We start from the raw sequence: 17,148 nt of genomic DNA on the forward strand, positions 1-17,148 counted from the left end.
ACATTGTTCTAGAATTGGAAAAGTAGACTGGAGATAAATTGTTAAGGAATAATTGAAATAATATATGTAGAGTGCTTAAAAGAGTGCCTGGTGCATACACACTCACAAATATTTGTTATAATTATAATATGTACTTGCATATGCACAGAATATCTTTAGAAGTATGCACAAAAACCTGGATATAGTTTCCTCTAAGTAGGATAAATGAGATACAGGGGTGGGGAAAAAACCGAATTTTCTCTGTACTGCATGTCATTTTTAACCATGTGCGTGTTCCACCTATCTATCTAACTGTGCATCCATCCATCCCTAAATGGTGAACAGAATTGAGTGAGCTATCTTTCCTTGTTTAGGATCAGGATTCCCATTTCCTCCATGTAGAAGCACAAGAGAATCAATAAACTCAAAATCTCCAAGAAATCAACACAAGTCAGATTTTAATTATAAAGTATAAAGCAAAGTTTCATTGCAGCCCAAAGTCAGTATCCGTCAACTACTCAGTCATCTTCACAGGGATCACTTCAGAACACACTTGTCTGTAAGATAATCTGGCTCCCAAAATTAATATTTTTTTAAAAAATTGTATTCGTATTGTCTAATCACATTAGAAAATTTAACTAGGCCAGGCTCACTGCCTATTTATTAATTATAAAACATTCATCTGCCATGGTCTCTGTCCTGAGACTATCTAGTCACAAGATTAGAACACTTGAATGATCCATTCCACAGCTTTTCTGTGTGCCTCATCTCCAGCCAAAGTAAAAGTAGCACTCTGTTTACCCAGCTATGTCACCCATCTGGTATCCACCCTCTAGGGAAATCAATCACGTGGTTCCCCGGGGAGTAATGGAACTCCAATCTCATCTGTTGTTTTTCTTGGGCTGAGTAAATTGTACTCAGCTCCTTCCATCCGCCGAAATAATGAGGACATGATTTTTTTCAACCAGTTTGGGTCTATCCCATAAGTAAGTTTCTATTGTCCCCTGTCCATTCTGAATCCAAACCTAGTCCAAATCCAAACCTAAATTTTTTCCTAATTTTCTAGATTGCTGCTTGTCTGCTGCAGTTGGCCTGGGAATGATGGGACGAACCTCTGCAGTCTCTAACAACAAGCCCAAGTCCTTGTGGACCAAGAACATCTATCATTTGTGTTGCCAAGTCAGCTGATATTCATAACTTGGCAGTTGGAGTCCCAGACTAGGAGTGGGAAAAAGCATGGCAGCTGCCCCACGCTTGAATACGCACATCGATTCTGTCAAGAAGAAGGAGATGTTCTAAGCCTAGAGATGTGGCCAGATAAGATTAATTCAGCTGTAGAAATAGGATCGGGGTGAACTTGATATGATACTCACTGACCTAATTGCTTCGGTTTACTGTCATTATCAGAGATTCCAAGCCTGACCCCTAGAATCACTTAAAAGAAAGAAATCCCATGGAAGCTGAGACCTGTCCTTAGCTGAATGCTTGTTGGCACAAAGTTGATATTCACCATATCAACTTTCAACCAATCCCCAGTTTTCATACTGCTTCAAACCAGACACTAGAACGGGAGTTCGCAACTCTTGCTATTGCTGTATCCTTGAAAACTACAGGGAAATGTGGTGCTAGAAATGGAGTTCTATGTCTTCTCTTCATCTGCAATTCAGTGAATTTCTGACTTCCAGAAGCCCTTATAGTCATTCTCTGGATAATCTCACAAAGAGTTTTCAAAGCCCTCAAGGAAATGATTTTTCAATGGAGAAAATAATGCTAGTGACTGTAGGTTAATGAGTTCCCCCCTCCCCCACCAGATTACTTAAGGCTGTACGTCTGCTGCCTGAACCCTGAAGGCCAGGTGGTGGTCTAAGGCCATGCATGGTGCCCAGCTTAGGAGCCGAGGTGTCTGTGAGAACCAAAACATCCCAGAGTGTACTGGGAAACATGCCAAGAGAAAGAGTCTCATTGCATACAGAAGGCAAAGAGCCAGAAAATTAGCTTAAAAGCAGCTTGCAGAGGAGTGTCAGGGCAGATCCCCAGAGTTGTCCTGCTGCCACCCAGGAATGCCCTATACGTAAGTCCCAAGAAATTCATCTGCTTATCAAGCCGGACTTGTCCGGGTCATTCTTTGGTCTCTTAGCTCCTTCCCAGTTTTCAGGGGGCATTATTCTATACAGTCCCAGGATTTTCCCTTATCAGTACCTGATGCCCAGATTCGGCTCAGGCAAGCATACTGAAGAATGATCAGCCAATGAAGGGAAAACAGAGGGCCCACTGGATTCTCACTCAGCTAGTTAGGGGATGAGGCTGCAGAACCTGACTTCAGCTAGAACACAGGAGGAACTGAAATTTTCTTGCAGCTCAGAGGTTTATTAGTGAAGGGGATTGGGCCAGTTGGTGCTTACATGCTTGACCCCTGCATCCCTGTGTCCTGGCTATAGCGAGGAAGAGGGCTGACTGTTCGACTAACCACAGGTGATGTCCTCCCAGAAACATGCTGACCTCTCTCTCCTGAGTCCCTGTTGCCATAGCTGGGGTCCAGCACTATCAGTTAGGCTCCACATCTGTTTCTTGTGCTTGAGCTGGATGGATGATGTGTTTTAGGATCTCAGCATAGTATGGGCCAAATACCTGCTGATTATGATGCATCAGATTGAGAAACTTCCAGCCCAGTTCTGCCAACTCCTTTTCAATGAGAATGAGGCCTCCAAGAAAGTGTAGCAGAGACTCCTGCATGCCATGAAGCAAACAGCATTTGAGAAAAAAACGGATCCACTGATCTGTGAGCAGGGAAAAACAATGAAAAGAGGAACGAAGAGGGTACAGAAGAAATTCACAATGCCTTTGCTCTACCTGCTCACCAAAGTTTTGCATTAACCGAGTTATTCACTGACCTCTCTGCTCATTTGGGTAAACCGTATACATGAGATTTTTGTTTGTTTGGGGGAATGGAATGCCATCAACCTCCCAAAGGACAATGCATGATCAAAAGATGCTGAGGTAGTAAATTTCTGGGGGTTCATAAGATTACTTTATGTAGCTGTATGTGAGATCCTAGGGCACGTTTAACTTAACAAGAGGACCGTAGACCCGGTACCTGAAAGTAACAACACATGTTGCCGCCAGTGCACCAAGTTCAGGCCCATACACCCAATCCAGGCTATGATCAGATGGTAAAGTTCAAAACAAGCTGGCCAAGTTCACTGCTTCCATTCCAGCATGGAACATGTCCTACAGCCCAACTCAGCATCACTTCCATGGAGAGGCGTAGGGGCCCAAATGGTAGCTTAAAGCATAGGATAGAGAAAGGGTTCCTCCATATATCTTGGCCGACATTTAGAATATGACCAGGAATGGGCTGGGCGCGGTGGCTCACGTATGTAATCCCAGCACTTTGGGAGTCCGAGGCAGGCGGATCACGAGGTCAGGAGTTCGAGACCAGCCTGGCCAACATGGTGAAACCCCATCTCTACTAAAAATACAAAAAAAATAGCCAGGTATGGTGGCGCGTGCCTGTAGTCCCAGCTACTCGGGAGGCTGAGGCAGTAGAATCGCTTGAACTCAGAAGGTGGAGGTTGCAGTGAGCCTAGATCGTGCCACTGCACTCCAACTTGGGCAACAGAGTGAGACTTTGTCTCAAAAAAAAAGAAAAGAAAAGAAAAGAGAAAATACCAGGAATGACTTCATAGGGTTAGTGTGACAATATCCAAGACCTGTGAATGACATATCTTGGGTACAGAGCTGTCTTCAAACCATACATGCATTCTCCAAATTGAGAAAGATCTATTTGAGCAGTGCACATTATAGACGAGGAAACTAAAGCTAAAAAACTTCCCAAATGATCATGCCTTTTCATTTTTAAATGCTTAGGTAACTCACATTCAGGGTAAGGTCTACCCACCCATGCCCCACATTCTTGCCACTTTTCTGCACGACGACCATGGAGATTCTTACCAACAATGCTACGAATGCAGTTCTCTTTCTTGGTGATGTTCTGGAGTTGGCCTAGAAGAGATGCTGTGTTTTCAGTGCTCAGAGTAGTGAGGCCCATGTCCTTAAGGCCTTGATGGACTTCCTGAGACACCTGTTCACTCACACTCAGCATAGTCTCTTCAGGCCTAGATAATAAGGGATAGAATGCAGAGTGGGCCTGGCAGAGGGGCAAAGCCCGGAGAGCCTCATACCACAAGCCAGGCCTATTCCAGGAAGAATTCTGGCTCTCTGCCACCAGAAGACAGCATTAGCCACTGGGCAGATGAAATACACTCATTGTTACCCACAAGGTACCACCTGATCCAAACACACAGCACCATATGCCACTTCGATGAAAACAAAGTAAATTGGGCAAGGGTTCAGTTCCATCCTTGGATCTACTCAGCATTCTCCAGTCCCATCAATTGTATTTAAATGTTGTTTTAAGACTCTATTGGATATTTTTCATGGTTTTTCTCCTACCCCACCAATTAAATTGCTAATATATTAAGAGGCTTGGACTTCCTACTCCTCCTTGTACTTTGGTATAATATCCCTGCCCCCACATGCAGTGAATGGTCAATATCACTGACCAACCGATCAACTTCTAGATATACATAGCACAAATCCACTGTCATTCAATCACGTATATAATGACTCGTTTTTAGCAAACACATAAGGAATATTTGTAGCAAACTGGCTTCCACACTCTCCTCTTTGGAAAATAAGTTTTATTTTCTGTATCCCAAACCTCAATACAACTTATCAAAGATACCAAAATCTTTGAAGATCATTTCCAAGGGCCTTTGTGTGGTTTGTGATGAAGAATAAGCAATAATAGTATTGATATTACCTATGTCCCAAATACCACACATTTCCCTCTCTAACAGAGATCTATGAATCTTACCTGGAGATAAATTCCTCAGTTAGGGCCTTGGTGATGCATTTCAGTCTATCCACAAATTCAGGTGATCTGAATAAAACTTCACCAGAGAAGCTTCTGGCCACTAGCAAGACTGAGGCCAGGACAGTTAACTGGTGCAACTGGAATGCCAGTTCCTGGAGCCGGATTCTGTCCATCAGCAGAGTCTGGTGAGGGAGCGAAGGACAGCCCATCAGAAGAGGAGGGTTTGAATGGAGGCACTGAATACCACAGAACAAGGCAATGCCCAAACACACATCCCTACCTCTGGGAATTCTACGTTTTCAAGATCCCAGAGGAGGAGGTTGAGGTAGCCTTGGTATAGCACCATTGTTGGACTGGGGGGCTCTGAATTGTTACCTGCCCCGCTTGGAAGTGAACACGCCATGCTGCAGGAGGAGCTAGGTGAGTCAGGAGAACTCGGACATAGTGTAGTGATGTCTGTGGCTGCTTTGGTTAGCCATTTTGTGGTATAATCGAGGAGACCTACGACGAGAAGGGAATATGCATCTTAAAATTCCAAGGCTTAAAGATGATGGCTCTGAGACATACTCTTGGTCTATAAAGAAGTGATTTTGTAGATCTTTCTATCTTAGAGAAACATTCCTTCTCCCTACCCCTTGCCCAAGGAAGAAACTTTCTATTCAAAAAATAGAAAATAGCCTCTATTGCTATAAGAAGGCAGACCTGAGGTCAAATCTCCCCTCTCCTGCCCTTGAATTTTAAACATACTGGGCTGTTTATCAAGGAGTTCCTGGAATTTAGCTTGTTCATACTGGATGGAATGTTCCTGCAGGTAGGGTCGAAAGCTCTGGATGGTATAGTTCACCATGTCCATTTTCATTAGGCCCAGAACACGGAAGATGCCCCTGCCATAGGGAGAAACAGAACATTTACACTATTAAAGGAAATCTAGTCTGGAAGGGTGGAATCCAAGCAAGGAGCCATAAAAGCAGAGTATTTGAGAGTCAGAAGAAGCCTTAAAAACAAACAGTCCTATTTCAACTTATGAATAATGGTACTGTGGCCAGTGACCCAAGGCCATAGAGTGAGTTGATGGCAAAACTAAGGACAGTTATACCTCCTGACACTTTAACAACCAGATGAGAGCTCTTTTGCCTGTAGTCATTCTGTCACCTTGAAAAAAGGGTAGTCAGTGAAAGGAAAATCACCAAGGTGTTAACAATTATATGTGGGTAGCTGGGATGTGGGTGACTGAATTTCTAACTCATTGAGCAGATCATTTTACTTTTCCGGGTCCTGGTTCTTCTAGCTGTGAAACACGGATAATCCTCTTTCCTGTCCCCTCACAAGGTTTGAGTTGGGACAAACAGGACAACATCTGGGAAAAGGCAATTTGCAATCTATAGGAGAAAGAATTACTGTACCTTAATGTCTTAACAGTATCATGACATAAAGGAGACCCAACTGATCTAAAGATCATCAAAAGGAACCCTGAGAGACTGTCCTTGGAAAATAAAAGCCAATAATCCAGAAAGGAGAAAAGGTGTGTTAGTCAGGTCATCAGTACACAAGAGCTAGATAAGACAGGGGCTATATCCACAGTGGCTGGCTCGGAGTTCTCCGGCATAGTGTCTAAGGCAGATTTGGGGGACAGCACATCTAGACTCTCACCTCAGTAACTGCACTGGATCTCTTATGGTCTCTAGTTTCTGTATCGCTTCATCTCGAACCGGTGCACATAGCAGAGCCATCAAATTGAGAATGTAGTTAGAAAGATGAGGGACATCCAGGGCCCCATGTTCTGCTTCCTGCTTGAGGAGATCTGTGTCCAGAGCTTCTTCTATCTCATTTCTTAGGCGGTTCTGCCATGGTAATAGCAGTGATAGCAAGGTCTGCCCAACAAAGGAAATCAAAGGAGCCAAGTTCTGTTCAGAACCTCAAACTTTCTCCAATGAACTATGCTCTTAGGCCAAAGGCATCCCAGATTATGTCTTCTGGGGGGGGGCAGAGAACTGAGTCTCTACGTTTCTTAGAGAGTATTATTTCTTTCTGTCTAGAGGACAATTACCATTCAAGGTTTCACTGGGATCAGTTATAGTAGTAGTCTTTACTATTTTTTAGGTAGAATGAGGTAAAAATATGAATAAAAATAAGAATGTGGTTTTAAATGTGTGGGATATAAGAAATATGAAATACACACCACCACAAGGAGATGAGGCATTCTTAATAAAGGATAAGGATGTTTTTAGATTGTTTTACTCCAAAGTGTGAGGATAAAATAGCAAATCTGGAATCTTTAAGGCTCCCCTGAAATAGCCTTTTGACTCAAGCATGCAAGTTCCTTGTGGACAAGGGCTCGCCTATTCATCTCCGGGATTCTGAAACACATAGACCATAGTGGGGTTTCAGTAAGAATTTGTTTAATTGAGTTATATATTGTTATAGTCATCGCCCAATGGTCAAGTTTCATCTTATACAAATAAAATGGAAGCTGCCCCATCCTATCTATTTAAGTAGTAGGTCACGTTAAAAAAAGTATGCTACTTGATATATTAACAGCCATTGACGATCCAAGGTTCTGAGATGCCCAGGAACTTCCCATCCACGAATGGGAGTTGGTTACTCACCTCCTTAACATCTTTGAGAAGTTCAAGGGCACAAGTGAAGTCAGGAGGAGTACTCAATAGCTGTTCTTTCAGATGGTTCCAAAAAGCATTGTACATTGCCTCCGCAAACCTGCCTTCTACACTATAAGAAGGGTTAAATGAGCAGATTGCTCTTTTACCTAGAAAATTGATACAGGATCATAATTTCCCAAACAGCATTTAAAATTATGAAAGACCATTAAATTGACAGGCTAGGAGGACCTATGTTTAGACTTGAGAAGGGCTGAATAAACTGAAGGTAGTCTCAGATGGAAAAGCATTGGCTAAATTCTCTCAGAAGGGTACCTCAAGGTTCCTGAGACACTCTCTTCCTGCAGCAGGAAGAACCATAAACTAGGAGTTGAGACTCTGACTTCTAACCCTAGTTCTGCACCTAGCCTGGATGTGTGACTTAGTTTCCACTGCCATAGACTTAAAACTTTGAACCAGATGCTATTTTTCCTTCAGGCCTGAAATCTAGGAAAGGATTTTACCTCTTGATAATACCTGAAGGTCTTTTGAGACACTTTAAATTCAGCAAGCCCAAAACTGAACTCCTTATCTTCCTTCTTTAAATTTGTTCCTCATGCATACTTAGTTCTGTAACCAGAAATCTGAGACTTTTTCTCTTTAAAAAATATAATAGTAGGCCGGGCGCCGTGGCTCACGCCTGTAATCCCAGCATTTTGGGAGGTCGATGCGGGCGGATCACGAGGTCAGGAGTTTGAGACCATCCTGGCCAACATGGTGAAACCCCGTCTCTACTAAAAACACAAAAATTAGCTGGGCATGGTGGCGGGTGCCTATAGTCCCAACTACTCCGGAGGTTGAGGCAGGAGAATTGCTTAAACCCGGGAAGCAGAGTTTGCAGTGCGCCGAAATAGTGCCACTGCACTCCAGCCTGGTGACAGAGCGAGACTCGGTCTCAAAAAAAAAAAAAAAAAAAATATATATATATATATATATACACACGCACACGTATATATACACACATATATATACATATATGTGTGTATATATACGTGTGCGTGTGTATATAATAGTAATGTATGTTTTCTGTTTACAAAAATACAAGTGATTAAAAAATATATGAAACAAAAATTCAAAGTTTCTCCTCCAACACAACAATCTAACCTGTGAAAGTTCAACTATTATCTATCTGGTGTGTACTGTAGTCCTTCTTAATTCCTTTCCCCTCATATCCTTTATCCACTCAGTCACCCAATTCCAGAGATTTTGCTTCCTAAATATCTCTGGAATCGGCCCCCACCCACTGTCATCTCTTTCCTGAACTATTGCTATAGTCTATTAAATGGCCACCTTACACCCACAAAACCTTACCCCAACAATGGTACATATTTTTGATAAAAATCAATGAGTTTTCTAAGATACAAATCTGATCATAATAGTATACTCATTTAAAGTTCTTCAGACGCTACCTATCTCTAGCAGTGTACGTGGCCTTTAAGTCCCTTCACGATCCTATTCTGCCACTTCTCCTACCTTAACCTTCTTTCTCCTCCTACATCCTGCGCTCTAACAATCACAGTCCACTTATAATTAATATATAATTGTCTTCCATCCCTCTATGGCTCTGAAATGACATTTCCTCTTCCAGGAGAGTCCCTTCTCCCCAAAACCACCTGAAAAGACTCAATTCAAGTGTTACCTTATTAGGAAAGTCTTCACTGACCTTCCCCAGGTAGCTGAGCACTGCATAGAACTCCACACACTAGATATGAGATAACTTATCACTCTGCACAGTAGCTATTTGACTATCTTCCCTACAGAAGCTTTTTGATGGCAAAGACAGTGACTCACTCAACTATATGTCTTCAGCTTTCAACATTCTGCCTTCCACCTAATAAGTACTCAGTAAATGTTTGTTGAATAAATGTCTTATTATGAGATTTCCCCTAAAAACCGATAACTGTGCTTAGTATAATTTTATAAGCCCAAAGGGAAAACTAACTGTCAATTATCTGTAGATAATGGATAACCCCAAACTCTATTTCAACCTCTTATCCAGTATACATTTTGTATTACTACATTTGAAAAAGCCTGTTAATTTTAAAAACACAGTGAAATCCAAGCCCTAAATAATATTATTCCTCCTGCTTCATCTATCCACCCCCTGAGATCCCTAGCCACTTTAACAGACCTTCATTCTCTTAGTTTCACTTTTTTCTGCACCCCTACCAGGAGAAAAACAAATCTAACTCGGGCCGCAGGGACTATAAAGGCAATGAGGGAGATGCTACGAGACCTGTGTTTTGGTAAAAACTTCCTTCAGGTAACCCATCCTTGGCAACAGACAAAGGAAAATCTAAGAAGTATGAAGATCAAGAGAACCACTGACAAAGCAAGGTGCTTTACGTAACAGAATCCCAGAAGTGGCAAAATAACAGAAGCATTTAAGGTGGGAAATTAGAAATATCATAAAATATAGATTCTGACAAAGAAATCAACCCATTTAACTCTTAATAAACACTAGAAGCATTCAATCCATAAATGCTGGATGATTCTTAATCATATATTGTTATATCAATATAATTAAGAGAAACCAATATAAAGCCTAATTGTAGAAGCACACTATTTATCGATGGGGTTCTAATCTTGATTCACAGAATCTTTATTACACTGATTATGAAGCAGAAGTGTCCCCTGAAATTTCCTACTCCTGAAGAGTGAACAAAACCACTATTAGAAAATCTGCTCATCTCTGCCTGTTTAATCTGCAGATAATTAAAAGTTGAACGGCTAGGAGTTACCTCTTCCAAGTCTGTCTGAAAAGATCTGAAAATCACTCTACGTTTCATTATTAACTAAGATCCTGAAATGAACATTTTGACAATACAGAATGAATACCCCTTTTCCAAGATGCTTGGGACGGGAGTATTTTGGATTACGGATTATTATTGTTATTATTATTATTTGAGACAGGGTCTCACTCTGTCGCCCAGACTGGAGTGCAGTGGCGTGTTCGCGATCTCAGTTCACTGCAACCTCTGCTTCCCAGGCTCAAGGGATCCTCCCACCTCAGCCTCCTGAGTAGCTGGGACTACAGGCATGCACCACCATGCCCGGCTAATTTTTGTATTTTTTGCATAGACAAGGTTTCGCCATGTTGCCCAGGCTGGCCTTGACTTCCTGGACTCAAGCAATCCACCTGCCTCGGCCTCCCAAAGTGTTGGAACTTAACAGTCGTGAGACACTGCGCCTAGCCAGATTACGGATTTCTTGGATTTTGGAATATTTGCAGCATACTTGTATACCGCAATGAGCATTTCCTTTGAGCATCATGTTGGCGCTCAAAATGTTTTGGATTTTGGAGCATCGTGGATTTCAGATTTGGGATGTTCAACCTGTAACTGCATTGGTTTATTACCTGTTTAAATATAATTTGCTGCTTTGACACTTTTAAAGTAATACTTACACTAATTTGTTGGTACTATATAAGACACAACCATTAGATGTATTAATAAGATGCTTCAAGTCTGACCAAAAGTCATTTGTGCTATGTACCTATGCCCCGAAGAGTAAAATGGAAAAAAACTGAATAATCTGTACCTGTTTGGAGGCAAAATGGTCTCTTCCACATAGAAATCTTGGTTTACTACAATTTCATGTGAAATGCTCAGCTTGGAAACTTCATTAACTGTCTCTATCAGATCTGTGACAGAAAAGACATCAGGTCTGCTCTCCGGAAAAAGAAAGAAAAAGCATAGCCATCATCAACAGGGAACCCACACAAAGAGAATTTTTATTTTATTTAGAGATTCACTCTGCCAAGTAAGGCTCCCAAGTTTAGATTCATCAAACGGATCTTACACAGACTTATTCAATCATTTTACCACCAGAAGTTTTCTGAACTCTTTGCTCTTCAGTAACACTGAACATCTCAGAGAAGTCAGGCATGGGAGGAAGAAATTAGTTTTTGAAAAACATAAAACAGTTTTGAAAACCTTCCACTTGAAATGTAAAACCATAAGCAAAACACAGCAAACAATGAATAAGTTGTGATTTGTAAAATTAATGTGTATCTAAAAGTTATTGTGTTCCCACTGTTCTCTTCCTACCTCAGGGGCTACACACAAGATGAAGGCTAAAATCTCCTTATAGATACCACACGAATCTTACTAGATGGCTCTAAAGCTGAATCCTGCTCCTAAAACAGTAGTTTCCAAATCTGGGTATTCAACAGACAACATTTCAAAACAACATGAGTGACAGATAATGATTTGACAATTTTTATTTTTCCACATATGGACATGAAAGCAAACAAGCAAACAATGAAACTACCCTACCATCATCAAAATAATCACTTCATAAAAAGAAAACATATTTTAACACCTCAGAAAGTATAAAGAAAACACAGTCAGCATTAAGAGTACTCTTTTAAATTGAATCAATTTAATATTATTTTAAAAACTCATTACAACATCTTTATTGTTTTATTTCATTCAATATTGGTAAGAACTATGTCCTAGCCCAGCATTCGAATTTGGGAACCAGTGTTCTAAATTCATCATACAGAGTACTTTCAGTAGTAAAACAAAGTATATATAGTAGTCACAATTATTACTTGATATGTAAAATAAAATATGCAATAAAACTATTTTGTAACTCAATTTTAATGTAGTTTCATAACTTGGTCAGAGAGAACGATTTATCCTTAAGATATAATAAAACTCACATATAAGAATCCTAAAGCTCACTCCAAGAAGATGGTCCATTTATGCCCATTTATTTTTCATTTAAAAAACAGTTGATAAGACTTCTGTTGAAAAGTTGGTCCATCAACTGGTATTTCCCTTCTATACTAACTAAAAAGCTACATATGTTAAAATATACCATCTAATTAATTCATTAAGACATCATTTCTTTGAGAGATATTATGAAGTATGAATTGTGCCATTCTGCTTACTAGCAGTGACCCCAAGTGGCCACCAGAGAAACACACGTAATTCAACTTCATATTTTTTCCCGTTTCAGTGTTCAAGAGGTTAGATCAAATTGCTACATCTGGAGAGGTCTGCAGATTAACCTTTGGTTAAATTCACTGGAGATTATTGTAAAAGAACTGCAATTTGAGTTCCTGTGAGGTTGGACTAGTCAAGCCAAAGCTTCAAATGCCTAACATAAGGTGTGAAAAAGACTCAAAGTCCCAATGTTCACATAAAAATGCTATTATTAAAGACCTAAATAATTTTACCCCAGAGCAGTGGTAATTTTTATGTCAACAAAGCACCCCTGGAAAAGGACAGAACACAACTGAAGCAACAGATAATTTGGATCACTTCGATCTGTCCTAGATCTACCATTTGCACTTTACAAAATCAAAATACAAGAATGCTATTTATTTCCCAGGCTTTGAACTGACTAAATCACTCTCGACTATTGTCAAACACAAGTAACTTGCTTTGTCGGTCTCTTTCTCTAAAACCAAAATCTTTTAATTTTACTTACCAATTAGGGGCCTAAGTCCTGCATGTAAAAATTAGAGGGGGCAGAAAGACAAGAGAAAGAATAATCCAAAAGAGGACTAACAGAAGGATTAGTAAGGAAAAATGCAAGGTTGCAAGAGCCTTCTATATCCCTTAAAGGCCCTTAAATCACAGGCTGTCTATTCCTTTAGCCTAATTGCTGTCCATAGAAGTGATGACATGATTCTAGACCTACCAGGAGACTGGTCATCTAAACAGAAACTCTTGCTTTTCTGGCTCTGCCCTGGTGTTTTAGGCTCAGGGGCCCCATTCTCTGCTACACTGGGATCATTCTGGAGCACAGTTTCCTCAGTCTTCGGCATCTTGATGTTATCTGGAATTGGAGAGAAAAGAAGAGGCAAGCTGTGTAAGACCTGACTCTCGCCCAGGGACAAAAAGAAAGAGCGCTCTTCAACTACAATTGTGTGTCCTGGTGACTGAACCCGCTGCCGTCAGTTGAAAGGATTAAGTACCAGGGCTCAAAGGTTCTCAAAGGAACAACTAGGGTCTTCAAACAGGCCTCGAGGGGAAGGGGAATTAGCGGCACTTCCTTTACTGAAATCAAAGAAGTTTGGTCTTGGGCAAGCAGAAGAGGAAAACAAGGCCCAGAGATGGACAATTAACTCGCCAGAAGCGGGGCACACTGCACATTACTGACCAAGCTAGGAAAGGAATCTTCCTCGGCTCTGGCTACCTTTCATTGGTCCTGGAATACCTTCTAACTCCTTAGCTACTGCTCCAGACCTTCCTGAAGGGGCTCTGCCGGCCTGGACTCAGGCAGCAGGGTATCCCCCACAGCCCTCGCGACCCTGGTCCCTCACCTCCTCCTCGTCCTCGACTGGCGGCCTCGCCTCTGCGTCTGCTAGCGAAGCCCCTCTGCCTCCCCAACCTGGTCCTGGGAAGTACCACATTGTAGCCAGGAAGAGAGGGGAGATCATCAGGGAGGAGTAGGACGGGACCACGGAGATTATGAGGTCCACCTGGAGCGCACCCCTACCTGTGACACAAGATAGGAGAGTCCAAACACGAAAACAAAGGGTGATCCGTTTCCAGGGTAGCGGGGTGGTATCACTTGCCCAGGGTGCCTTGGAAACCAAGACGGCAGGAAAGGCAAGCAGAGCCTCACCATTGGGTGATAAAGGCAGGAGGCTGAGATAGACGTAAGGAGGCTTCATGTCCATACCCTCCCGCCCAGGCTCGGAACCCCTCAGGAGCTTGGAAGTCATCTTCTCAAGCCCTGCTCCTCATGAACGAACTGTTCAAAGCTTTTATCCTTACTGCCCCAGAAACAAAAATAGCATTTAAATAACTATTTAGGGGGAAAAAACAAGCGTTTGTTGTTTATTTGTTTCACTTCATGCTGTTCATACAGCCCCTACAAATGAAGAACCAACAGGGCTACAAAATTCCAGAAGTCTGTTTTGGGTTTTCTTTTATCTTTTGTATAAGTGAATCCTCCACACAAAGTAAGGAGAGACACATGAACTGTTAAACTCTCATTTTACAAATATGCAAATCAAGAATCATTTTAAAGGGCTAGCCACAGAAGCTGTGTGGTAAAGGGGCAAGACCATAAGCCTGAGAGGAATCCTACATTTCGGTTTGAGTTCTTTCAGCTCAATTCTTGGCATGTTCTTCATTGCAATCCAATTGTGAGCTTTGGAGCTCATCTGTAAACTGAGGGCACTGGAACGGACGATCCTAAGGGGCCTCATGTTGCTCACTCTTCAGTCCTAGTCTACTTTGTCACTCCACTGGCCAGTCACCACAGTGATATGAGGACCCCTGGATTGGCCTATTTCCAGCATATATACATTTCCACACTATACTAGTTGATCCCTCTCTTACCCTGACTTAATTTCTTAACACATTAACTTGTTTCTTTTATAAATCAAGACTATACTTTGACCAGATTCTCACCACAATCCTCGCCTTGTTAGTGGCAACAGTACCGTGTGAATATCTTGCACAACATGGGGATTTTGAAGAAGAAAGTTATGGGGAAGAGATCCAAGAACTTTCCAGCCTAGGAAAAATCCACCTTAACTTCCAGGCACAGGAGGATATGAGGGGACTTGGCTAGTAAAGTTAGCGCTTAGCTAAAGAGTTTATTTTACTAATGAATGCTAAATCTGAATTTCCTCCTCATCCTCTCCTAGTATTTCCTTCAGTAATATCAGCTGTGAAACAAATTACTCTCATATCAACCCCAGGATAAATGTTTAAATATATTTTTCTTGATTTGAACATAAAATTATACATTCATAAGGCATATGTTTCACTATACCAGAAGTTCATTTCTCATTAAAAAAATCAGAATTCTATTGTATTTCTTTCTAAGAAAACCTTCCAGAATGACACCAATTCATCTTCTCACAAAACTGCATTGTTAAAAAAAAAAAAAAACTCTACCCAGTGATAACCTAAAATTCTATCAGCACTTCATTCAAATAGTGAAATAGTCTTTTGAAGTGTCTCTTAATATTGAAATCCCCTGGGAGAGGTAATGAGGGGAAATAGAAGTGTGGGAAAAATAAAGGGAGAGAACTAGTGGAAAACAGCAAATCACATTTTGCCTAGGGATGGCCCAGATACTGTATTTAATAATACGTATTATCAAGAGTTGTCAAGAACCAACTAGAGGAACAGAGAGAGATGGTGGAATAGAAGGCTATACCTTGTGTACCCCCTGCAGGAACACCAAATTGCAACCACTATCTGCATACAGAAAAGCATCATCATGAGAACCAAAAATCAGGTGAGCAATCACAGTGCCTGGTTTTAAATTCATATTGTTGGAACAGACATTCAAGAGGTCAGACAGAGACAGTCAGTCTTAAATCGCCAATGCCACCCCTCCCCCGTATCCTGGCAGCAGCTGTGCAGCCCAGAGAGTCTGTACACTTGGGAGAAGAAGAAGGCAGTGACTGGGGAACTTCACATTGAACTCAGTGCTACCCTGCCATACCAGAGAGCAAAGCCGTGCTGGGCTCAGCCAGTGCCCACTCACAGAGGGAGCATCTGGACCAGACCTAGCTAGAGGGGATTCACCCATCCCAGGGCGGAGAACTTGAGTCTCTCGGCAATCCACACCACTACAGGCCAAAGTGCTCTGGGGTCCCAGGTAAACTTGAAGGGATGCCTAGGACACAAAGACTGCAATTCCTAGGCAACTCCTAGGAAATTAAACGATATGCACATAAATGAACAGTGGATCAAAAAAGAAGTTAAAAAGGAAACTGGAAACTTTTACGAAACAAATGATAATGGAAACACAACATACCAAAACCTATGGGATACAGAAAAAGCAGTACTGATATCAAAATTTATAGCTGTAAATGCCTACATTGAAAAGAAGAACAACTTCAAATAAAAAACCTAATGATGCATCATAAAGAACTATAAAAATAAGAGTAAATTAGAAGAAAACAAATTAGAAGAAAAGAAACAATAAAGATCAGAGCAGAAATAAATGAATTTGAAATGAAGAAAACAATACAAAAGATCAATGAAACAAAAAGTTGCTTTTTTGTTAAAGGTAAACAAAATTGACAAATGTTTAGCCAGACTCGTGAAGGACAAAATGGAGAAGACCCAAATAAATAAAATCAGAGATGGAAGAGGAGACATTACGACTGATACCACAGAAATTCAAAGAATCACCAGTGGCTACTATGAGCAAGTATATGCCAATAGATTGGAAAATCTAGAAGAAATGGATAAATTTCTAGACACATACAATCTACCAAGATTGAAACACGAAGAAATCCAAAACCTGAGCAGACCAATAACAGGTAACCAATAACAGGTAAGTAAAGCCTTAATAAATAGTCTCCGTCTATAGTAAAGCAAAGCCCGAGACCTTATGACCTCACTGCTAAATTCTACCAAACATTTAAAGAAGAACTAATGCCAGTCCTACTCAAACTACTCTGAAAAATAGAGGAGGAGAAAATACTTTCAAACTCATCCTACAATGCCAGTATTACCCTGATACCAAAACCAGACAAACACACATCAAAAAAGGAAAACTACAGGCCAATGTCTCTGATGAATATTGATGCAAAAATCCTCAACAAAATACTAGTGAACCCAATTCGACAATACACTAGAAAGATCTTTAATCATGACCAGGAAGGATTTATCCCTGGGATGCAAAGATGGTTCAACATGCACAAATAAA

The 17,148-nt window shown here is 41.1% G+C and overlaps 1 protein-coding gene across 2 annotated transcripts; it reads right to left on the reverse strand.

Moving 5' to 3' along the window:
• Positions 1-2,256: 2,256 nt before the first annotated feature.
• Positions 2,257-13,823, reverse strand: LOC117977629 (T-complex protein 11-like X-linked protein 2). Of its 2 annotated transcripts, XM_055106317.1 has the most exons (10): positions 13,787-13,823; positions 13,162-13,299; positions 11,050-11,152; positions 7,462-7,582; positions 6,506-6,726; positions 5,603-5,739; positions 5,136-5,356; positions 4,856-5,037; positions 3,931-4,094; positions 2,257-2,756 (listed from the first exon to the last, which is right to left on the reverse strand). In XM_055106317.1, exons 2-10 carry the CDS (start codon positions 13,286-13,288, stop codon positions 2,524-2,526), a joined length of 1,509 nt encoding a protein of 502 aa, XP_054962292.1. In that variant the 5' UTR covers positions 13,289-13,299; positions 13,787-13,823; the 3' UTR covers positions 2,257-2,523. The 2 variants fall into 2 exon arrangements, with proteins under 2 accessions (XP_054962292.1, XP_054962293.1); XM_055106318.1 differs by lacking the exons at positions 13,162-13,299; positions 13,787-13,823 and having other exon boundaries at positions 2,257-2,706; positions 7,462-7,619; positions 11,050-11,080.
• Between the last annotated feature and the right edge of the window lie 3,325 nt (positions 13,824-17,148).

This window comes from Pan paniscus, chromosome X (genome assembly GCF_029289425.2).
Source record: "Pan paniscus chromosome X, NHGRI_mPanPan1-v2.0_pri, whole genome shotgun sequence".
NCBI lineage: Eukaryota > Metazoa > Chordata > Mammalia > Primates > Hominidae > Pan > Pan paniscus.

Bases quoted from the DNA above. Each gene is read 5' to 3' on its own strand.
- LOC117977629 (XM_055106317.1), bottom strand. From the start codon at position 13,288: ATGCCGAAGACTGAGGAAACTGTGCTCCAGAATGATCCCAGTGTAGCA. The intron at 5,740-6,505 runs GTGAGAGTCTAG...TCCCTATGGCAG, and splicing joins GATCCAGTGCAGTTACTGAG to GGGCATCTTCCGTGTTCTGG. The intron at 5,357-5,602 runs GTATGTTTAAAA...TTCTCGTCGTAG, and splicing joins ACTCCTTGATAAACAGCCCA to GTCTCCTCGATTATACCACA.